Genomic DNA, 24,543 nt, shown 5'->3' on the forward strand with positions numbered 1-24,543 from the left:
TTATGACACCCATGTTGTTCTTATCCATTATGATAGGTCCATCTGAGTATATTCTAACTTATGAACTCTATAATAGTAATAATATAACCTCATTTAGAACTGCATCGGATGATTGCTCCTGCTATTTTCTAATTTACACATTCAACTAATATTTAATTAAGATAATTTAATAAATCTTGCTACTTAGGAATAGTTTAAAGACCACATTGAACTAATTAAAACTCTAAAGATGACATTGAATATTGGGCTAAAGGTTGGGGATTATTTGTATTATTTTCTCTAATAAGTGCATTTGAAGTCTTAAAACTTGTCGCGAAAATACTATTTAGTCCTAAAACTCTTAAAAAGTACAATTAAGTCATAAAACTTATCACGAAAGTACAATTTAGTCCTAAAATTTTTAAAAAGTGCAATTAAATTCTAAAACTTGCCACGAAAATACAATTGGATCTTAAAACTTTCAAAAAGTGCAACGAAGTCCTAACGTGTGTTGGTTCCTTTGGCTGAAAGCAGAAAGTCCAACATGATATATATGGTTGTGGAGCCTTTAGAGCGGCGGTTGATACGTGAAGAAGGTTTTCGGAGTTCTGTCGTGAGATTGAGAAATTATTTCGTAATAAATTATGAGGGCTAAATATTGTGTGAGTTTTTGGGGGCTAAGAAATACTAAGAATAATTGAGTGACTCAAGTTTGTTTTTAATCTCTCTTATATCGCTTGATCTATAGTTGAATTCTTTGCTACTCTTTCCGTGAACGCAAGTCACTTGACCAAACCACATAAATGTGGTGTCCAATTTATTTATTTTTTTTTGTTTTCTATCTAATTGTTCGATTGCTTGCTTTCCCAACATAATTAATGCAAAAAAAAAAAAAACTACTCATAAGAACCCCAGTGACTACATCCGGGAAGAACTTTCAACAAGACGACAAGGACGAGAAGACAACATAATAAATGATGTGGCAAAAGATTGACATGCATATAAACATAAATCGAGCGATCCTCGCAAACCACTAGGTTTATCGACAGGAAGCTCCGATCGACTGGAGCACTGTCCAAACGTGTGACCCGAGATCCGACCTATTCCTTCTGCTCATCTCGCAGCACCTCAAAGCCAAATCAGTCAACTCCTCGGCCACCAAATGGGGCCACTCTCCAGCCAAAGGATCCAAGATGTCCTTCAAAGTCCCAGCATTGATTGCCTTTTGCACTTCGTTCACTATTCCTAGGGCGGACCTTCTAGTTAATAACTCCAGCAATATAATCCCGAAAGAATAAACATCGAACTTTTTTGTGAGCTCTTGCGTGACGAAGAATTCAGGGTCCATGTACGCAGGTGTCCCTTTCGCTTCAGTCGGGTACAGGACTGTGGTGTTGTTGCTCGACCGCTCACCGCGAGACAGAAGTCGGCAGATGCCAAAATCGCTGAGCTTACACCGGAGGTTCGCATCGAGTAAGATGTTCCCTGGTTTGACATCCCCATGGACGATGCTGTGGGGCTTGCAGGAGTGGAGGAAGGCTAGGACAGAGCATAGCTCCATGGCGATGTTTATCCCGATTAGCCAAGACAGCTGTTTCGCTCTGTTGTGGCTGCGGAGCCAATCTTGGAGGCTTCCGTTTGGAAAATATTCGTAAACGAGAGTCCAGGGCTCGGGACAAGCGCCGATGAGCGTGATAAGATAAGGATGCCTCACCTTGCTCAACACATCCACCTGTGACACACTCAATCAAGAATTCGATGATCAGCAACGATATCTACTTATTATACTTAATTTTGGTTCAGATAAAGCATGGAAAGAAGTAGAGGATATTCAAGAATTCTTACCTCCTGTTGAAATTCTTGCGAACTATGCATGCTATGAAGTTTAATGATCTTTATGGCCACCGGCGTATTTCGAAGGAAACCTCTATACACATTCCCGCAAGCGCCTTCTCCGATCTTTAGGGACGGCTCGAAGTTCCACACAGCTTCCTTGATTTCAGTCATGGAGAACTCGTGGAAGAACTTGGTGCCCGAGGAATCTCCTTGTCTTCTGCTCTCCTCCTCGGCCTTTTGGAGCGCATTATCGAGTTCGATCTGCCTCAGCTCCCGCTCTTGTTTAAACATTTGCTCCATCGAGATGATTTTCAGCTCCAACTGCGCTTTCTGATCCTGGGCAATGCGAAGGTCTTCCCTCGCTTTGTCTCGCTGATCCTTCACCTTCTCAAGTTCTTCCTCTGTTAGTTTTTGGGGAAGCGTAAATTGATATTTGGTGAGGGTGTATTGTTTTGGCTATTTACGGCAAGGAGGCAAGAACAGTAGACAAGGAAACAACTTTTATTGAGTGGAAAATGATTACAAGACTTTGGGTGTTTGACTAGTTCTTTTCTCTTTTTATTCTCTACTTACAAGAGCACTAACAAGCCTATTTATAGGCAAATTCCACCGACATTACAATCAACATATGGTGAATACATGGCCCACGTGTCTTTATTGCTAACCATGTACACTTTGACTTGTCAATCAAGATTTTTCTACACACTCTAGACTATTCTATACTACTCCTCTGCCGTATGAGGACTAGATAGTTGAGGATTTTTCTGGATTTTTCTGGTAAATGGATCAATTCTTAACACTCCTCCTTGATCCATTTACTTGATACTCCAAGCATACTTCGCGGGGCCTCGAACCTTGCTGGCGGTAGTGCTTTAGTAAATATGTCTGCAACTTGATCTTCGGTCTTACAATATTTGATCTCGATTTCTCCGTTATTTTGCACTTCTCGTATGAAGTGATATTTGACGTCAATATGTTTGGTTCTTCCATGGAAGACAGGATTCTTGGACATAGCGATCGCAGACTTATTGTCACACAATATTGGAGTTGATTCCGTCTGTTTTTCTCCAACGTCTTCTAGAATTCTTCGAATCCATATTGCTTGACTTGTAGTTGTAGCAGCGGCGACGTATTCAGCTTTTGCAGTAGACTGTGCCACAGAGTCTTGTTTTTTGGATGCCCATGAAAATATTCCAAAGCCCAATGTAAATGCATAGCCAGTAGTGCTCCTTCTATCATCAGCTGTTCCAGCCCAATCGCTATCAGTGTATCCTATGAGCTTAGTTGTTGCACTTGATCGATACCAAATGCCATAATCTGTAGTTCCTCGTAAGTATCTTAGAATTCTTTTGGCAGCTCTAAAGTGAATCTGACTTGGATCCCGCATGAACCGTGATAGTAGACTCGTTGCGTACATGATGTCCGGTCGTGTGGCGGTGAGATACAATAGACTGCCAATTAGACTTCTATAGAGTGAGGCATCAGCCTTTTTTGCTCCGTCTTCCTTTAATAGTTTTTCATTTGTTACGAGCGGTGTTGTAACTGCTTTGCAATAATCCATCTTAAATTTCTTCAGGAGGTTCTCCGCATATTTCTTTTGTGAAATGAAAATCCCTTTATTTTGATCGACTTCAATGCCGAGGAAGTAGTGCATCAAGCCCAAGTCCGTCATCTCGAAAGTCTTCATCATTTCTTCTTTGAATTCTTGAATCATTTTTTCATTATTTCCTGTGTATATGAGATCATCTACATATAGAGAGACGATGAGAGTGTCGGACTTACCTTGGGTCTTGATGTAGAGAGTTGGTTCGCTCATGCTCCTCCCGAATCCTTGCTTGGTAAAATATTCATCGATTCTGCTATACCATGCTCGTGGTGCTTGCTTTAACCCGTAGAGGGCCTTTTTGAGCTTCAAAACTTTTTCTTCTTGGTCTTTAACGACAAAGCCTTGTGGTTGCTCCACATAAATCTCTTCTTGAAGATATCCATTTAGGAATGCTGATTTCACATCTAATTGATGGATCTTCCATTCTTTTTGTGCTGCTAGTGCGATAAGAGCACGAATAGTATCAAGACGAGCAACAGGAGCGAAAGTTTCAGTATAGTCGATACCTGATTGTTGCAAAAATCCTTTCGCCACAAGCCTTGCCTTATGCTTCTGGATTGATCCATCTGCATTGAGCTTCGTCTTGTAGACCCACTTGACGCCAATGATTTCTTTGTCTTCGGGGCGATCGACGAGCTCCCAAGTTTTGTTTTTCTCAATCGTTTTGATCTCTTCCTCCATGGCTTTTATCCAAACTTCTTCTTTGGATGCCTCTTCATAGTTTTCTGGTTCTAAGGCAGCAAAGTTACATGTGTCATAGATTTTTCTAAGGGTTTTTACCCTTAGTATTGGAGACTTTGGAGTAGATTCTCCTTCTGTTGCTCTTGGAGAGGATGGGGGTGTTACGCCATGAGAAGTGGAGTCTGATGCTTCACCTTCTTCTTGTGCTATTGATTCCTCACGAACAGGTGGTATGTCGGGCGGGGTGACATACTTCTTTTCGATCTTCACGTTCTCCCAATTCCAAGCAGCATTCTCGTCAAACTTGACATCTCGGCTTATCATGAGTTTCTTAGTTCTTAGGTTGTAGATGCGATACCCTTTTGATTGGTCACCGTAGCCGAGGAATATTCCCTTTTCGGTCTTTTCATCTAGCTTGCTCCTTTTTTGAGCAGGGATGTGGACGTAGCATATGCAGCCAAACACTTTAAGATGTTTTGCTGAAGGCTTCCGTCCGCTCCATGCTTCAACTGGAGTTTTGTTTTGAAGAGCTCTAGTTGGACATCTATTTAAGATGTATACCGCAGTATAGACCGCTTCCGCCCGTAACGAGTTTGGAAGGCCTTTTTCCTTTAACATAGACCTTGCCATCTCCATGACAGTTCTATTCTTTCTTTCTGCTACTCCATTTTGCTCCGGTGCATAGCCAACAGTTAGTTGACGATGAACTCCTTCATCTTCACAGAACTTGTTGAACTCCCTTGAGTTATATTTCGTGCCTCCGTCGCTCCTTAGGACTTTGATCTTGCAGCTACTTTGATTTTCGACGTGGTTCTTGAATTTCCTAAAGATAGAGAAAACCTCGGATCTTTCTCGAAGAAAATAGACCCACGTCATTCTTGTATAGTCGTCAATGAATAGGATAAAATATTTATTTTGACTGGCTGTAGGAGTTCTCATTGGACCACAAACGTCCGTATGGACTAGTTCCAATGGCTTTTTAGCTCTCCATACGCCTCTAGATGAAAATGACTGCCTTTGTTGTTTTCCAAGAAGACAACCTTCACAAACATCTGAAATTTCCGATATTGCTGGAAAATCTCTCATCATATTTTTCTGATGGAGAATTTTCAACCCGGCAAAGTTGAAGTGGCCAAATCTTCGATGCCATAGCCATGATTCATCAAGTTGAGCTTTCATGGCCATATCTCTAACATAGTTCCATCGAATAGGAAAATTTCTATTTTCCATCTTAACAGAGGCAATAATATTTTTATATTTGTCGTAGATAATGCAGGCATCTTCATTAAAGTATAGAGAATATCCACATTGTATCATTTGGCCCACGCTAAGTAAATTTTGTGCAAGACTAGGCACCGGATATACATCATGAATATATTTTGGGCCTTTATTTGTTTCAACGGCGATAGTGCCTTTTCCTTTCGCATCGACTAATACGCCGTTGCCCAATTTTATTTGGTTTTTCACCGATGTATCAATATCGGTGAATATAGATTTATCCCCGGTCATATGATTGCTACACCCACTATCGATATACCACGTATCATTTTTCTTATCATTTGTCGCTTGGCCAGCATAAAATGTGTTGTCTTTTCTTTCCTTTTCTTCAGCATAGTTAGCACGAGAATTTATTTTCAAGCGACAAACTTTTTCTACGTGGCCATATCTTTTACAAAATCGGCATTGTGGTTTATTTTTAAACCAACAATCTTTCTCCAAATGATTATTTTTCTTGCAAATATCACATGGTGGATATTTCTCCTTTTGTGAAATTTCTCCCCCTCTTTTATTTTTCCACGAGCTTTTTCCACCATTTTTAAATTGATGAGACCGTATGTTTATTTTGGATTGAAAGGCACTTTCAACTGAATCTTCATCTTGTGCCATCAGTCTTTTCTCATGTGCCTCTAGAGAGCCAATCAATTCACTTATTGAAAGGGTCGACAAGTCCTTAGTTGCTTCTATTGTTGTGACAATTGGATTGTATTTTTGGGTAAGTGAAACTAATATTTTCTCTACGACCCTCCGATCAGTAATTCCATCTCCATAAGCTCTCATTTGATTAACTAGTTCCTTTAGTTTTCCACAGTATTCTTGAACGGTCTCATTTACTTTCATTTTAGAATTCTCAAAATCTCTCCTTAGAGTCCGAAGCCGAATAGTGCGTACCTTATCTGATCCTTGATATTCTTCTCGTAGTATCTCCCAAGCTTTCTTTGCCGTATTTGCTCCAATTATTCTTGGAAAAACTGTTTCCGAGAGCGCTTGTTGAATAACGCATAACGCCCTTGCATCCTTTTGTAGTTGATCCTTCGGAATTGTTGCACCTTCTTGCGGAACCTCGTAGCCTTTCTCCACGATGTCCCATAAATCTTGGGCCATCAGAAACGTAGTCATTTTGATGCTCCAGTAGTCGTAGTTGTTCCCATCAAAAATGGGAATTGGAAATGAGGATGACGCAATGTTGGCCATGGGGTGATTTTAGATGAGGGTGATTAGGACAAACGTCCAAAACCAACCGAACGTGGCTCTGATACCACTGTTAGTTTTTGGGGAAGCGTAAATTGATATTTGGTGAGGGTGTATTGTTTTGGCTATTTACGGCAAGGAGGCAAGAACAGTAGACAAGGAAACAACTTTTATTGAGTGGAAAATGATTACAAGACTTTGGGTGTTTGACTAGTTCTTTTCTCTTTATAGGCAAATTCCACCGACATTACAATCAACATATGGTGAATACATGGCCCACGTGTCTTTATTGCTAACCATGTACACTTTGACTTGTCAATCAAGATTTTTCTACACACTCTAGACTATTCTATACTACTCCTCTGCCGTATGAGGACTAGATAGTTGAGGATTTTTCTGGATTTTTCTGGTAAATGGATCAATTCTTAACATCCTCCAACTTCTCAGCATATAATCTCTGCAGATACTTCTGAAAATTCACCCATAATACTACATTCAAGTCAATAAATCATCTTTCATCTTCATGTAAATTGCGTCATGCTTGCTATTTATCTGTTATTTATTGGAATGAACTTCTTTCAGGGAGTTCGGGATGGTCCTCAACAATTAGACTTGAGTAAAGTCAGTAGAAATGTTCCATTTTCAAGATGCGCAATTTACTTAAATCAGGGCGTCTAGGCTGATATATATCGTCCAGTTATTATATCGAAATTCTACCTTCCTGGTATCCTTTCGCTCGCCTTCAACGACATCTACTTCTGCTTCAGCACCGGTCATTGCTCCTTCCTCAAGCACTTCTCGCGCATTGTTTTCGTTCATATCCTGTCATGATTTGCTAAACTTTGCAAATTTTCCTTTGAAGGACTAAGATATTCTTAGCTATAACACAGGACAAGCAAAGCTATAGGCATGGCCTCCTGGGTAGAGAACATGAAAAATGATAATCCATTGTCGTATTTTGCACAAACCAGAGTGTCAGAAAGTGATGAATGGCCTGTACAGAAGACCGACTGATTCCGCTGCGGACCATGGAAAAGACTCGTTGAGAACGGTTCACGTTCTCGGAAAGTGTCTTGCCTCTCCAGCATGCTCGCCGCAGTAGGCAGCCCATGAGGAGTGCTATCTGGGGAAGGAGAAGCTATCGGCATCACCACACGTCGGTCGGCTCTTGAAGAGACCACTCTTCTCAGAATGTCTTGAATCGGGTTGCTCAACTTCGCCGTGCCACTCCTCTGCAGCCTGGCGGATTGTGATTTCGAGAGCTTCCACTTTCCGCCTCCAGGGGTCAGAGTCGTCGGCGATGGTGCAACGGCTTGAAACTCCCAAGCTTCCCTATTTCGACAAAGAATCCAAATCGACTTTACGGTGAAGCCAAAGCTGTCCCATCATTTCACAATGTTGTTGTCCGGACTAAGACCAATTTAAAAGTAAGAAAGTCGGGAGGACGACCTTGTGTGAATGAGGAGCCCGTTGCAAATAAACCTAATTTGACAAGATATGTCCGCTTCTTTGTGAACAAACTTGGCTTTTCTGGATTTGATTTCTGTCATCTCCCTGCTAATTAGAAACCAAAGAAGACAGTTAATTTGGTGTAAACGCAAGTAATTCCAAACGTAAACGGTAGACACAACACAAGAGACTTCCAGAGATATGTCCCCAATTATTTATCCTCATTTTTTTTCACTCTCTAGGAAAAGAAGACAATTCCTAATGGGTGATGTATAGTGATGAGCTCAGGGCGAGCTAGGACATTGCGTTCGTGAAGCACTACCAAGTTCTCCTCCATGATCGGACATGTCCAACACTGCGTACCTGAAATAGCGGCTTTCAGCTGCTGCACCCATTACAAGATTTCTTATCTTATGCGAACGTATGAGTTTCACAATTCCCTTTTCAACACTGTCTGACTTTGCGTGCTCTTTCTCTGCCTGTACCTATTGACCAACAAATCAATCAATTTGCTCCATTATTATCTCTCTGTGTCGAAATGAAGTACATATGTAATCATGTAAACTTGTGCCACGCGATAACTATGAATATCAAGGGTCAACAATGATTAAGATCCGTGATATTCACTCACACTTTAAGTAGCACTGTCCAGGACAATTAGGCTCCATTTGTTTCCCGAAAAGTAAATAATTAGAAAAATATTTTCTTAAAAATGACTTATTATATCGCTAATAAAAATAAATGGACGAAAAATATATTTATAATCTAGGAAAATATTTAGACATAAATTGTTACCGACAATAAAAATATTTTCACTAGTTAATTATTTTAAATATATATTTATAATCTACGAAAATATTTATAAGCCACCAATTTTAGAAATACATTTTTCAAATCATTCATTTTTTCGCGATATAAACGGATCCTTAATCATATAGAAGAAGAAGAAAGTAAACATACCCCCATTTGTTCACAGAAGCGCAGGTAGGTATGCAAGATTTCTTGCATCTTTATCCTCTCTTTCTCTTCGTGATCTCTCAACACTATTTCGTTGACCGAGCTCACAGGCATTCCGGCTCCAAGTTCTACTCCAAACCAAAGGCAAATTAAGAGCACAATTATTTTAATGTACGGAACAAGTAAAAGCAATACGATATCCAAAATGATCCAACATCGCAAAACCCTCAAAGGGAAATTTTAATTAATTTGCATAACGATTGTCCATCACGGAAGATCCGCGTATCATATCCATGAGAGCTTCATAAGCTCTTATTTTTACTAGTAATAGAAACTCGTACACTGAAAAATAATAGCGAAAATCGATGGTTGGTAATATGCAAAAGAAGAAGAAGAAGAAACGTTGAATTACCCATGGTGATCGTCTTTGAAGGAACTAGAACATGAATGATACAGATCCTGCTGTTGCCTCTTGGTTGATTCACTGTCCAAATAAGCTTCGCTTTGCCCTCTTCCACATCCTCCCCGACAGCAACATAAATCTTGTCTTCGGACTCCGGCGTCGCCTGTTCAGATGTGGCCCCCTCAAAGCTCGGCATGATCGCTGGGACTCCAAACTCAGGGAGAGTAATTATACGATCAATCCCGGCCAAGTCGACGTGTGTCAAGTACGGCAACAGCGGCAGAAACTCCTCTTTACAGAAATTGAAAGTGAACAAACTCAGGAGTGTCTACAATGGAGATAGCTAGCTAGTGAGAGAATACAACAGAGGAAGAGAGAGAAGGCGAGAAGTAGGAACTCTCGCAGAGAATCGAAAACGAAGTAAAGTGGGGAGTCTCTCAGATGAGGTTCTGTGTTGAGGACGAAGTTTAGGGTGCAATGCTTGGGTCATAAATAAGATCGCTTCGTGGCCTGTACAATACATACCATGTATTCTTGGCCATAAAGAAATAAATAATTAAAAATTATTATGCGATCCACTCTTTCAAAAAAAATTGTGACATAGACCACAATCGCCCAACGAATATTATTTTAGCAAAAACTTATAATATATTGATTAGTGTCTGAGCATGAATGAGGAAGCAAGCATTCATATGGAATAATTGATCCCCGTTGAATGATAAAATATATTAAGTATTAAAGTCACTTCTATTTTAGGAATAAAAAGAAAACCGTCGAATTCTTAAAAAATGGGATATTAGAGAGTTTAGAGGTGAGCCTAGCTCCAGGTACAGCCAGAAATTGGAGAACAAATTGGTGGAAACAAGATGAGTTCTAAGTTTCAAAGTATGCAGGATAAGTTTCGGATTTAAAAAATTAAGGAACCGGTTCTGAAGGGTAGATTCCAAGTTCTAGAGGTAGAACCCGAAAGTTGAAATCTGAAATCTAAAACAATTCTTTGTGTTTTTCTTATTCTATTTCTTCGTGTGATCCTGTGATATTCTATGGCGTCTGACAATGAATTTGTAATCCAGAACAATTATTATGAGTTTCTATTTCCGGCGATATCCATGATTGAGACTTTTATTATGTTAACGTTTTACGTGTATCTAAATATGAGTTATTATCGGTGAATTGTAGGAACAAATGGATGTCATTGGAGATGATAATTAACTGTAATCATTCAATTAAGAATACATGTGAAATCTAGTTTACCTTAGAACAGACCCTGAATCTATAACAAGCTAGGTTCCGGACTCCATGATATCCAGAGTAAGTTCCAGGTCCCAAAAAATGGAGAACTGGTTTCGACGAGCAGGTTTTAGATTTTACCTAAAATTTATAAGGAACCTAAAACCGCCCATCCCTAGTAACGTTAGGTGAATCATTCACAAGAAAACTATCAACAAGACTTGACTAGAAATATAAGCAAAAAAATCGCATAGTCGTAGATCCGAAAAATGTACCGGAAAAGCATCTTCTTAAATAGTCGTACCGTGCGTCCTCAAAAAGAGTATAGGGATTTTAAAATCAAAATGTCGATTCTCTTACCTACCGTGATTCTTAGTTGCTCTTATTGTAAATGCCCGACTCGCTTCTTGACGTTTGCAATACAAAAATGACAGATGATGGTATGTTTGAACAGAAAAAGAGAAATGCTTCTTCAGATCTTCCGGATAAGCTTGTAGGGCTTTCAGCGAGGGAGTTTCGGCAGTCTCCGTCAACGATGACCATAATTCCTTGGAAAAAAAAAAATCTTAAGCATATTGCGTTTGTACCAATTCAATCCTAAATTTTATAATTGTGCCAATTAAGTCCTATTTATTGTATCAATTTAGTCCTTCTGACCAATTTTGATAGGAATTTGTTGACATAGACACGAGCCGCCCTATGTGGTACTGTCAATGCTAACGAAGAAAATTTTTGAACATGTTAAAATTAGAAGTATTTTTCTGAATTTTTAAATTATTCTCTTTTCTTTTCTTTCTTTTCTTTTACGTCCTTTTCTTTTTATTTTTTTTAAATGTTAATGGCCGACGTGGGGCCACCAGCTATTGGGCGGTGGCTTGTGGCTCTCTGGCCTACGAGCGAGGGCCGCAACCATCACCACAACTAGCGAGGGTGGCCGACAAGGGTCTCTGGACCTCAGCAGGTGGCTGGTGGCCTGATCCAACCCTTAACATTAAAAAATAAACATAATAATTAATAAAATTCAGGAATTTTTTTAAAAAATCACTTCAATGTCGACCATAACACATAAGACAACCGGTGTCCATGTTATCAATTTAGGATCAAATTGACTAAATTGAAAAGTTTATCATTAATTGGAAAAAGTGCAATGCATTTAGAAATCTTTTTATAATTTTTACCATTGCTTAGCTTTTTTCAAGCTTTTGGTGGTTCTTTTGAACACAATCTCAGCCGAATTTCTTCAAGCGAGGAGCTTCCCGAGACTCGTCAATATGCTCTTAGAGTCTACGAACAGCGCGATGAGGCATCTCTTTGTCTCCATCCATCAGTCCAATGAAAAACCTTCCAAGATCGCTTTACTTCGAAGAATTCTGAATTTTCGACAAAAAAAAAAAGGTATTCTGAATTCAATAAAAAATACTATGGTCACGTCGCATGCAATTCGTCCAATGTCTGATCCAGCTTCTCGTATAAGTTTCCTTAATCCAATCAAAGACACTGGCCTCGTCTTATAGTATTCTATTCTACCGACTAAGCGTTGCTGAAAACGAGAAGTTGGCCTCATTTTCTTGGCATTCTGTGTTGGGTTATCGCATATCAATTGTGAAAGAGACTGATGATCGGTTTATAAGTATGAAGAAAAGTTTATCTTTTAAGATGAGAGGGACCCAAGATTATCTAGACCTAACTCTCATACGAGAAAGATACTGGTTGTTGCTCCTCCGACCAAGGGCCCAATGTGTAAGGAAGAGATTGTCGGGGTTATCCCACTCGAAAATAAAAATGTTAGAAGACTTATAACTTTCGGATTAGATAAATTCTAATTTTCAATTAAAAATTTTACAATTGAAAGTAATTTGAAATTTCAATGGTTTTGGAAAATGATAACCCAAATGTACACATGGATATCTACATCTTAAATGGTTTACGAGCTTTGTGAGCTACAAAATCTATGAAAAAAATATTTAAAAGATAATTTAAAGCAAACAAAATGATTTCGTGATATCACACTACCATATCAATAATATATACAGTAATTTCTGTCTTTTATTTTATGTTATTCTCTCCTTGAAACACCAACGGTAGTAAACCTGGGAAAATTATCAAAAAAATCCTAAACATATTATATTCATGCCACATCAATCCTAATCATTTCAATTGTGCTAATTTTTTCTACATCTTTTCACGTTTTACCCATTGAATACATCATTAATTTTAATAAAAACTCGATGACATAGATACCGACTGTTCAATGTGGCACAACTCGTGTTGACGTTGATATTTTTTTAATAATATTTTAATTTTTTTAATTTTCTCTTATTTACTTTTTTTTGTTGTTGTCGTTTTTTTTAATTTTTTTTTTTTTAGGAAGAGTAGCCGGCCAAATAATTATATAATCATATCGACCTGTGTTGGGTATGGCGAAGACCGACTCTCACAAAAGATGGAAGTGATCAAGAATCATTGGGAGTGTCTGTAATGGAGACAGCTAGCTAGAGAGAGAAGACAAGAGGGAGAGAGATATTTCTTGAAGCTCGATCTCTCTCCCGGATGAATCATATAGCCAAGAATTTCGTGGTGGGCTCCATTGTAAAGTTAAGTCCCATATAATATACTTGAATGATCACCCCCGTATTAATAATTAGCGAGTACCTGTCATGGCACGTGTTAATTTTTACTTGGATTTCGATATATAAATGCATTTCCCGTCAACCTATGACGTGGTACTATACAACTACTGAGTACTTTCTCCTTTTCACGGGTAATTAGCAAGAAATTTCTCGATCGGCTCCACCAAGTTTGGTCCGATATATAGCACTTGATCACTCCTGTATTAAGTTCTATATTCTTCTATTAATTAAATTCCAGCCGGCTTTGTTTTTGAAATACAAACAAAACCCTCATATTTATAAAAAGCGGGATATTGTCGAGTATATCAAGAGCATCCTCTCATGTTCGATATTCAATTCGGTTCATTTCTGCCTCTTTCTTCTTTTTGGATAGCTATTAGGAACTATTCTTTGTCTAAATCCTCTTGTCTTGACAGACACTCTCAACCATCACCTGATCGAGTCGTTACAAGATCTCCATGTCGTTATTAATAGATTCAAAACTCTTGTGAGATCTATTTATTTATTCTTTTCGAATGAGAGAAGCATTATAAAGTTTATAATGAGAATCCACACACGAAGCAACTGCCACTGAAATTGATTGATGTGATAAGAGAAAATTATTTTTTTTTGCCACGTGGCATTCAATCCCTTGTCCAACGTCTCATCTTTATGCTTCTGCGAAATAATCCATTTGGAAGAAGTCAGAAAGACTCGTAGCTTTGCCATTAATAAATGTCCTACTTATTAAACTAAACCCAAAAAGCAAATTGATTTCGCCATACTACGTGACCGCATTATTAACATATACTGTAACTTTCGTCCTTCTTTTCCAATATTTTCTCCCAAAGTAGAGGCCCTGCACTTCTCCACTAAGTAAGGTTCTACTTGAAGCCCCAGTTTGAAGTTTTCAATCTTGACTGTTGAAGACCACACTATGGAGCATAGGGTGCGTTGTGTTTCACTGAAATTTCATGCTAAATGAAAACATTTTTCATGAAAAACATCTTAAAGAAAAATGATTAGTTTTTACCTATTTGATAATAGGGGAAATGTAATTTCCTTCTTGTTAGAACGGGAAAGTCATCTCCCTCGCTAAGAATTGAGCTCATCCGTTTCCCTCTAAGAAATACAACGACTTTCATCCTAGATTTTCCTAGTTGAATAAAAGATTGTCGCATTTTTTTCTCCCTTTTTTTGGTAAGGTTTGTCCTAAAAGATGACAATCTAATCAAGGCACAATTTATTTTACCAAAAATGTATAATTTGAAAAATATTTTCTTAAAGTAATCGTTAGTCTCACTTAAAATATTTGGTCAATGAAAAATGTTATCATTATCGATAATAATTTATGTCTCTAAATTTTCGTGAATGATGAAATGTTTTTCATTTATCCATTATAAGCCACACAAGCGATTATTTATATATATATATATATATATGTATGTATGCGTGTGTGTTCCAAATTTTTTCTTTTTTCGCAAAATAAACAGAAATAAATGTTGAGACAACTGCTCTACTTCAAAACGGAGCCCATACTCTCTTGAGATTCCATTTGGAAATCGAAGAACTTTGACTTCATCTGTCATTTAGCGATATGTCGGCACATAATCGAAGTTAGTGAAAAACTAGTTTGGTATCAAGAGCATTTATATTAGGGTTACAACTTTCAGCGCAGCTAAGTAGGATTTAATTCCTGTGAACCTTCCTTGGCATTGACTTTTTTATTACTCCACGTCATCAGAAAGAATCGACGACAACTTCATTCTAATACATGTGTATAATCTTGTTAAAATTAAGCGGAGGCAAAGGTTGGTCCATATCCGTACCTTTGTCCTTTGCCAGCCTTGGTAGACATGCACGCGGGAAGTATTAGTAAGCCAAGCCACGTCTTACATCTACGGAACTTTCTCCTACGCAAGGGAATTCCGAGAGGTAGATACGTATAATCACGTGGAAATGTCCAAAACCTTCTGCCCTGATGAACGCGTCTCGCGTTCATCGGACCGAATCGCTAGAAGGTCTTTGTTTCTCCATCCATCAATGGATTGAAAATTCATGGGAGGCCCATTTGTTTATTCTTGCTGAAGGAGAGAAGCAATAAAAATTTTGACAAACAGAAATCGACGCAGGAAGCACCCGCCCGTCATTCAGATTGGCTGACGGTTTTTGTCACGTTGCATTCAATCTTTCGTCCAACGTCCCCTCCAGCTTCTAGAATCAATGTCCTTAATCCAATTCTGTTTCCCCAACCAAATGTCCAGTGAAAATCAGGAAATTGGCCTCATCTTCTTGGTTTTCTGCGTCCGCGAAACAATCCGTTTGGAAGAAGTCGACAGAAAAGTCAGATGACTATTAAAAATCTCCTCCTTTATTGATTGAAATATTGGCAACTAAGGCTGCACATAGTAACTATTCTATTCCAAAAAACTGATTCTGATTTAAATAACTTTTTCTGATTCTGTTCCTGAATGATTTTTAGAGAATCAGAACGCTTTTGATAACTACCCAAAATTTCTGTTCTTGGAATAGAAATGTGTTTGAGAACTGCACAAAATTTCTGTTTCAAAAAACTGTTTCTATTCCTATTTTTTTTTTTCATTTAAGTCAAATAACTATGTAGTTACTTTGTAAAAGTTCATCCTAAATTGAAGATTAATTTTCAATGCATACTAAAATAATTTAAAATACATTTAATTTTTTAGCATGTTATAAATGAAAGACAAATTTTAATACGTGAGGTTTGAAGTTCAATTGAAGCATGGGACGGTTCCCATATCAAGAACTTTTTTTTTTTGTTTAAATGTTGCGTTGTCCAAAATATATGCAAACATAGCAATTGAATAACCAAATTATCCACTGACAAAAAAAAAAAAAAAACTAAATTATCCTCCTTGATACAAAATACAAGCCCTTCACTATCATTTTGCAGCTTCCGTCCTAAATCTAAGTAGGTGTTTGGCTCCCGGCTCACGTGCAGATGGTTACATTTTGTGACGCATGGCTACGAGTATATATGTTATCATCCGCATATTGGATGTCATCATCTTCTGCGACATTTTTTGCAGAAGAGTGAAATCTAAAAAATTTAGGTCCAAATTTATGAAAATGAGGTCAAACTAGCCTAATCTAAGCTTCTTCTATTTTCAGGGATTTTCTAATTTTTTTATTTTTTAAAAAAATTCCAATTTTTTTCGAAATATTTTTATTTTTATTTTATTTTATTAGGTTGAGGGAAAAGTAACGAGAGAACTAAAAGGGAAAAGTCAGAGATGTGAGACTTCATTCCGTTTTGTGATTCTCAAAGGTGATTTTTTTTTCTAGAACCAATTTTTTTTTTGTTTTGAATTTTTCTCTAAAACCGATTCCGGAAACAGAATTAGAATCAAAATCATTTAGGTTAACAAATAGGGTTCTCATCTTTTTTTGTTTCGGGGATGAGAATCAGAGAACCGGAATGGTTCTCATGCAGGCCCTAAGAATATCGTAAAAGTTTTAAGTAATTACAAAAAAAATACAACTCAAAAGCTGTACCTAGACATTTACATCTTAAATAAGAAAATTGAAAACAAGTAAATTGATTTCGTGATATCATGTTACCGTATAATATTCTTTATAAAAATTACTTTAAAAAAAATAATTTTTATTTATTTATTTGATAGTTCAAGAAATGTGATTTTTTTAATTAGATGGGGAAATCGTTTTTTCCTATTCTAAACTAATTATTGTTTTTAATTAGGATTTCATTTGGAAAGCGAAGCCTAACGACTTTGACTTCAATTGTCATTTAGCAATGTGTCGGCAGGTAAAGAAACTAGTTTGTTATCAACAGCATTTACTATTAGGGTTAGACTTAGAACTTTAAACCCAACTAAACAGGTTCTAATTTCTGTGAACCTTCCTTAGCGTTGGCTTTTTCCTTACCTTACGTCATCAGAAAGAATCGACACCAACGTCATTCTAATACATGTGTATAATCTTGTTAAACGTAAGATCAAGCGGGTTTCTTCTTTTGGGGGGAATAAAATAAAACCGTCATATTCATAAAATGCATGATATCGTAGGTGAACCATTATCGAGGAAACTATCAACGGACATAAGGCGGATCTCCAATGACTTGAACTGAAAGGGATAATTGCTCAAAAAGTCCTAAACCAATTGCAATTGTGCGAATTCAGTTCTAAACATTTTGCATTTGTGTCAATTCAATCCTTTCGACTAATTTTAGCTAAAAATTATTGACGTTACGTGATCAATACTAACTTAGTAAGTTCTATTAATATTTTAGTATTGTTCAAATTTTAATATTCTTTTCTTTTCTTTCTCTTTTTTTTTTTTTCCTTCTCTTCTTCCTCCAACCGGTTGCCGAACCTCAGCAACCGACCGGAGGTGTGGGGCGGCGAGGTGGACCTTACTAGCCACTAGAGAAGGCTAGGTCGAGCATCGTTGTCGCCTAGGCGAGGCTCGCCCAACCCCTAGCGAGGTCACCCAGCCACCGGCGAGGGCAAGCCTCATCTAGGCGATGGCGAGCCTAGACCTCGCTACCCCTCGCAATGCCGATCTCGCCGGCCCACACACCTCTAGTTGATCATCGAGGTCTAGCAGCAGGCGGGAGGAAGAAGATAAAATAAATAAATAAAAAATTCAAAAGATGTCAAAATATTATTAAAAATTTGTCACATCGGTGCCAGGCCACGTTACGTAGGCGATTTTTGGTCAAAATTGGCCGGAATGACTAAATTGGCACAAATGCAAAAGGTTTATAACTGAATTGACACAAATGAAAAATGTACAACTAAATTTAAAAAAAAATTAAGATTAAATTGGCATAATTGCAATATGTTTATGACTTTTTTGATAATTTTTCCCAACCTGAAATGTAAGAAAAAAATTGCAAGTCGTGGAGCCTAAAAACAAATCGAGAAAATTGTTGTCAAATAGTTGCCTCGCAATATCAATTTTCTTATTTACCGTAATACTCGATCACTTTTATTGAAAATGGTTGACTTACTTATTTACGGTAATGATAAAAGATTACAGGTGATAGTATTTTTGAGAAGTCCCGTGCTTGGATAAGCTTGTAGTGCTTCTAGTGATCAAGTTTAGGGAGTCTTCCGTGAACGATTTACACAATTGCGAAGCTTTCCTAAAACTTTTGAGTTTTGAGCACATTATTCAAGTGAGGAGCCTCTTAAAAGCACAAAATAAGATTAAATATATCCTATTCTGATTTTTATACTGATGACTAAAAACAGCTTTTAGATTCTGGACATAGCTAATGAGAGATCTCTGAGTCCCCATCCATCAACAAAATGAAAATTCTCGTGGGATCCAATTTATTGAGTTTTGATAAGAGAAGCATTATCTCAACTATATATTTTTTAGGAAAGGTCTACGTGTCGTGATATTGATTGATGTGACAAGATTAAAGTATTAATTATCATGTGGCATATAATCTTTGGTTCAATGTCTCGTCCACCTTTTAGCGTCAATTTCCTTAATCCAATCAAAGAAAGCCGGCCTCATGTAATGTTATTCTATTTCCCCAACCGATCGTCTAGCGAAAATCAAGAAAGTGGCCTCATCTTGTCGTCTTTCTGCTTTCTGCAAAACGCTCATTTAGCATTTGGTCCGCAGATTGTTGAGCTGATTAAAAACAAATATTGGTATCAAGAACATTTATCAATCTTTGTGTGTGCCTAGGGCCAAAATTTTCAGCCCAACAAATTGGGATTTAATTTCTGTGAACCTTCCTCAGTGGGAGGGTCGCACCGCCATTCTTGGGCCAGTTTTGGAATTTTAGGGAAAAATTCCAAATAATAGTTTAAAGTCGGGTCATTTTTTGAAAAAAACTGTTCAGATCAAATAAGGATATGAAGCGATCAAGTCAGTATCAATATGGGTCCAAGCTCGCCGATCCACAATTTTTTTGTTGGCTGGTCATCACTTAACTTTTCCGGTGCCTGGGATAATGCATTTTTATCCAAATCAAAATCTGGATTAAAAAATATACAAAATTAAAAAAACCAACTTCCAAGTTGAAAATCATCCGACTCAAATTGATACATTTAACCCGTTTTAATCCATTTTATGCAATACGAATTCAATGACATATATTCGACCTGAAACGATCGATATTGTTAAAACACTTCCATATTTTACTCAATTTATGAAAACTCATAGGCAAACCGAGGTGAGAGTGTGGAGTGGGTGAGCATAAGATCAAGTGAAGACAAAGTCTTAGAGATGGGTTGAGTTTGAATGTGTTGTCAACTCATTTAGCACCCATATTTTTTGGGCTTTACCATTGTGAATCCATTTTTGACCCATTCACTGAATATAATTAACCCAGGTGTGTTTGATTGGACCTTTGGCAAATGTTTTTGGGGAAATAAAATGGACTTTTAAGTTAAAAGCGTTTTTCGAAATGCAAATTGTGTTTATTAAATTATAATTTAATCATTATAAAGCGACTTTGGGTTACTAAGTGTTTGGAAAAATACTTCTTACATAGACTTATTCTATTTTTTATTCAAAAAAAAAAAAACTTGAATCGTTCATCGGCTCTGACGTGGGGCTTAAGCCGCTGGTGAAACAGATTTGGCATCGATGTTCGTCGCCTAAGGTCGCATGACCTCACAAGGCCCTCGGAGCCCCTTGGCGAGGGCCGCATGATTCCCCGCATGGGATCATACTATGTGATTGGCCGACAAAAATGCCTTGTTTTAGCGGGAAAATTACCAAAAAAGTTCTAAATCTATTACAATTATGCCGATTCAATCCTAAATCTTTTTTTTTTTGCCTATTCAGTCTTAAAAATTTTGCAATTGTACCAATTCAGTCCATTTGATGAATTTTAGCTTGCTGGCTCTGACGTGAACACCAACTGGGCGGAGATATAATTTTTTTATTTTTTTATTTTTTATTTTTTATTTTGAAATTTTTTTATTTTCTTTTTTCATTTTTTTATTTTCCTTCCCCTTCCCTTTCCTTTTCTATTTTTAATATTTCAATATTTAGGATTGAATAAAAAATAAAGTTTAGGACTGAATTAGCACAATTGCAATAGGTTTAGGACTTTTTTGGTAATTTTCCCCTATTTTAGCCTCCGAAAAAATAATGTGCTGGCAAGTAGGTGATTTAGTCTCTTATTTGGCGTTTATTTGATCACTTTATACCCTTATTTAAAATGAAGTCCAATTTGAATTTTTTTTAAGAAATGACCAACTTTAAATCCTTACTTGGAATTGTGCTTTTAACTGTAATTCCCTAAGGTCAAGAATAAAGAAAGAAAAAATGCAAGGGGAAATAAGAGAAGGAAAGTCTAGCACGTAAATGATAGGAACGATTGAGAGAATTGTATTTCTACCGTGAGAATTGTTTGTGGAATTGAAATAAGTTAAATAGAACCGAACAGCATAACAAGGCATTGGATTTGCTTGCTGCTGTATATGGTGGATCCGATTCTGCGTATAGTCAACCAATCCCATCTCAATGCCCATGAACTCAATGCAGAAGAAGATCTATTCATAAAAACAATGGTGGTACATGCAGTAACAACTTTCAACAAGACAAATTAACAAATCTAGTAATGCTATGCCTGTATCATCTGTATCTCTCGTGAGTATTTGGAAGTCTCGGTTTGTCGACAGAAGCTCCGATCGATTGGAGCACTGTCCACACGTCTGACTGGAGATCCGGCCTATTCCTTCTGCTCATCTCGCAGCACCTCAAAGCCAAATCAGTCAACTCCTTGGCCACCATATAGGGCCACTCTCCAGCCAATGGATCCAAGATATCCTCCAAAGTCCCTGCACTGACCGCCCTTCGCACTTCCTTCGCTATTCCTAAGGTGGGCCTCCTCGTCAATAACTCAAGCAGTATAATCCCGAAAGAATAAACATCGAACTTTGTGGTGAGCTCTCGAGTGACGAGGAACTCAGGGTCCATGTACCCAAACGTCCCTTTCGGATCCGTTGGGTACACGACGGTGTTGTTGTTGCTCGACTGCTCGCCCCACGGCAGCAGCCTGCAGATGCCAAAATCGCTGAGCTTGCTCACGAGGTGCCTATCCAGTAGGATGTTCCCTGGTTTGACATCCCCGTGGACGATGCTGTGAGGCTTGCAAGAGTGGAGGAAGGCCAGGACGGAGCAGAGCTCCGTGGCGATACGTATCCGGGCTCGCCATGGCAGCTGCTTTGCCCTGTTGCTGTTGCGGAGCCAGTCTTCAAGGCTGCCGTTTGGAGAATATTCATAAACAAGAGTGCAGGGCTCGGGACAAGCGCCGATGAGCGTGATGAGATTAGGATGCCTCAGCTTGCTCAACACATTCACCTGTGAGACATTCGATCAACAGTTACATGATGGGCAATGACATTCTCGATCACTAAGTAATGTACTCTTACTACGAATTCGCTATGCCAAAGTATTGGCTAAAGCAAATTTACAGCATGATGAACCAAGTCTTTATATCTTCTTATTATTCTTAATTTTCCTTCGAAGGAAAAAATGAAAACAGCAGAGAATACACAAGAATTCTTACCTCCCGTTGAAATTCCTGTAAACCTTGCATGCTAGGAAATTTCATGATCTTTATAGCCACCGGCGTATGTCGAAGGAAACCTCTATACACGCTTCCCCAACCGCCTTCTCCGATCTTCAAGGACTGCTTGAAGTTTTGTGAAGCTTCCTTGATTTCGGTCATGGAGAGCTCGGAGAAGTACTCTGTGCTCGAGGAATTGCCTTTTCTTCTACTCACCTCCTCGGCCTTTTGGAGTGCGTTATCGAGGCCGATCTGCAACAGCTCTCGCTCTTGTCTAAAAGTCCGCAGCATTTCAGCGGCCTCAATCATTTTCAGCTCCAACTCCTTTCTGCTCCGGTTGGTCTCCGTGAATCGGTCCCCGACCTGCTGCGATTTCTGGGTTCGGGCAGAGCGAAGTTCTTCCAACACTTTATCTAACTGATCCTTCACCTTCTCGAGTTCTTCCTCCAACTTCTCAGCACATAACCCCTGTAGATACTTTCTCTGAGATACCCTTCAATATTCCTCTCAACGAATAAGATTATCTATTAAATAGGAGAAACAAAATGCCAGAGACAGAGCCCTCCTTGGCCCAAAACTTTCCATCCCCTGAAATTGCCAGTCGCTTTCAGTTCACGGTTAGGTAAATTTTCGAACCTGTACCTGAGGGCCAAGCGGCTGGAGATTAATGCCGCCCGAGGATTTCTTCGACCTCCACCTAGAAATCCCGTTGACAGGGGCAGTGAACGCGCCTCCCGCAGCTCTGCCGGCGGCCGCAACAGCTCTGGTGAAGCCCTTGCCAAGTGGAAAGCAAGCAGTGGACGACGATGACGGAGAAGTCGGCGGCGAAAGCAGGGCGGAAGCATCGACATCCTTGGAGAGATCAATGGTGGAAAATTTGAAAACCATATTTCCTGTGTGTCTGTATGGTTCACTCTCCAGCAGGATGAAAGATTTGATTTAAATGGAGCCTGTGCCGTCCCCGGTTGGCACGACGGCAACTGGGTCCTTTCTAGGTAACATCATGGAAGGTACCTAAACTTTTTTTCTCCGTGTTGTAACGAAGTCAAACAAAAAACCTGTCGCAACCTAACGTGCGAGGAGCAGAGGGTCGGCGACAAGATCATTCCTTAAAATGATTGATATTCGACTCGTGAGCGATTTTGAAACTAGAGCGAAAATTGTGAATTCTTTTTGGACGAAAAAGGTCACGACAGAATTCGGATTAGACTTAAAGCTTGGGGCTTCTTAGGGAATTAGACGGCTTAAAGCAAATTCTTTACAAAAAAAAACGATCGTGTTAACGCGTATATCTTTTTCTGAAGGATTTCCATCCATATCAATCAAATAAGAACTACGAACTAACACTTGAAAAATATAAAATAAAAACAGAAAAAGAATAAAAAAAATTCAAAAACGCAAATAATGTTCGTCCGAGTTCTTGGAAAGTGTCTTGGTTAGGCGGCTCTGAAGGAGTGCTATGTGGGGAAGGAGAAGCTACCGGCATCACTGCCCATCGCGTTCGAAGAGGACGCGCTTTTCAAAAGGGAAAATGACACACATAATTCTTAAACTTTAATTTAATGTGTAATTTCGTCCCTAGATTTTAAATTTGTTCAATGTGGTCACTATATTATTGGTAAATGTTCAATCTAATCTTGTCGCGACCTAAAAATTTCGAGAATTTCCAGGCTAATGGATTATCGGGTTAATTATTTAACTAACCTAACTCGGACTCTCCCAAGTACATACCAAATTGCAAATTAAGGTTCGGTTGATTAACATGCAATATATTTTAATTTTGGAGCCGCCACTAATCATTTATGGTAGGTTGATTAGAAACCCAAATAAAATAGTGGGAGAACTATTTTATTCCTACGAACCAAAGATTAAGAGATCGGGGGACTTGATTACGCCGATTACTCCAATGTCCTTTCGGTACCATTTTATTTCATGAAAAATCATTTGAGAAGGCAACATTAATTGATTTTAACTTAAGTCACTAACAAGGGTTATCATGCGGGTGCACAATCAATTGATGAACATCCCGAAGTCAATATAATCAAGGGAGCATGCACCACACAAGATAGTTCTTTTATTTTCGATTTTTTATATGAATGCATGAAAAACTATACTATATGCAATGCAATGTTATGAATTAAATGCAAGACTAAACAAGATGACATGCAAATTAAATGAATTACTATACAAGTGAGATCATGGTTTAATTAAATTAACTACATGACATATAAATTAATTAAAACCTAGACATGCAATTCTAATACACAATATAAGCTAAAATGCAACCTAATATGACATGGCAAGAAAAAATGACATAGCAAAGATGACGTGGCATGGATGACATGGCATAGATGACGTGGCATGGATGACGTGGCATATATGACGTGGCAAGGATGACGTGGCATGGATGACATGGCATATATGACGTGGCAAGGATGACGTGGCATGGATGACATGGCAAGGATGAATGATTTTTTTTATATTTTCGGATGAATTAATTTCCTAAAATAGAACTATGCCAGAGCAATATTTATCTTGCATATTTTAGAGTTTAAATTGACGTAAACCCTAATAGATTAAGATAGATTATTTTAGGCATAAAATTCTATTTAAACATGCAATTTCTATACTAAAATGCAATCTAATCTAATTATTTACAAAAATCAGATATGCAATATCTACATGATGCTATTTTTTTTTTAGATATGCAATTTTCGAATATAGAATGTGAATGAATGCAAAATTTTTAGAATTTTTGAGATTACATCACGCAACGAATATA

At 38.2% G+C, this 24,543-nt stretch overlaps 1 protein-coding gene across 1 annotated transcript; it reads right to left on the reverse strand.

Annotated features, from left to right (window-relative positions):
• Nucleotides 1-974: 974 nt before the first annotated feature.
• On the reverse strand, nt 975-22,649 carry LOC115743021 (U-box domain-containing protein 33-like). The gene is made up of 12 exons (XM_048275655.1): nt 22,404-22,649; nt 21,762-22,244; nt 20,894-21,553; nt 9,390-9,708; nt 8,981-9,108; nt 8,384-8,505; nt 8,021-8,125; nt 7,540-7,903; nt 7,289-7,393; nt 5,962-5,967; nt 1,825-2,214; nt 975-1,711 (listed from the first exon to the last, which is right to left on the reverse strand). Exons 1-12 carry the CDS (start codon nt 22,647-22,649, stop codon nt 1,019-1,021), a joined length of 3,621 nt encoding a protein of 1,206 aa, XP_048131612.1. The 3' UTR covers nt 975-1,018.
• Nucleotides 22,650-24,543: the final 1,894 nt, after the last annotated feature.

The sequence above is a fragment of the Rhodamnia argentea genome, chromosome 3 (genome assembly GCF_020921035.1).
Source record: "Rhodamnia argentea isolate NSW1041297 chromosome 3, ASM2092103v1, whole genome shotgun sequence".
Lineage (NCBI taxonomy): Eukaryota > Viridiplantae > Streptophyta > Magnoliopsida > Myrtales > Myrtaceae > Rhodamnia > Rhodamnia argentea.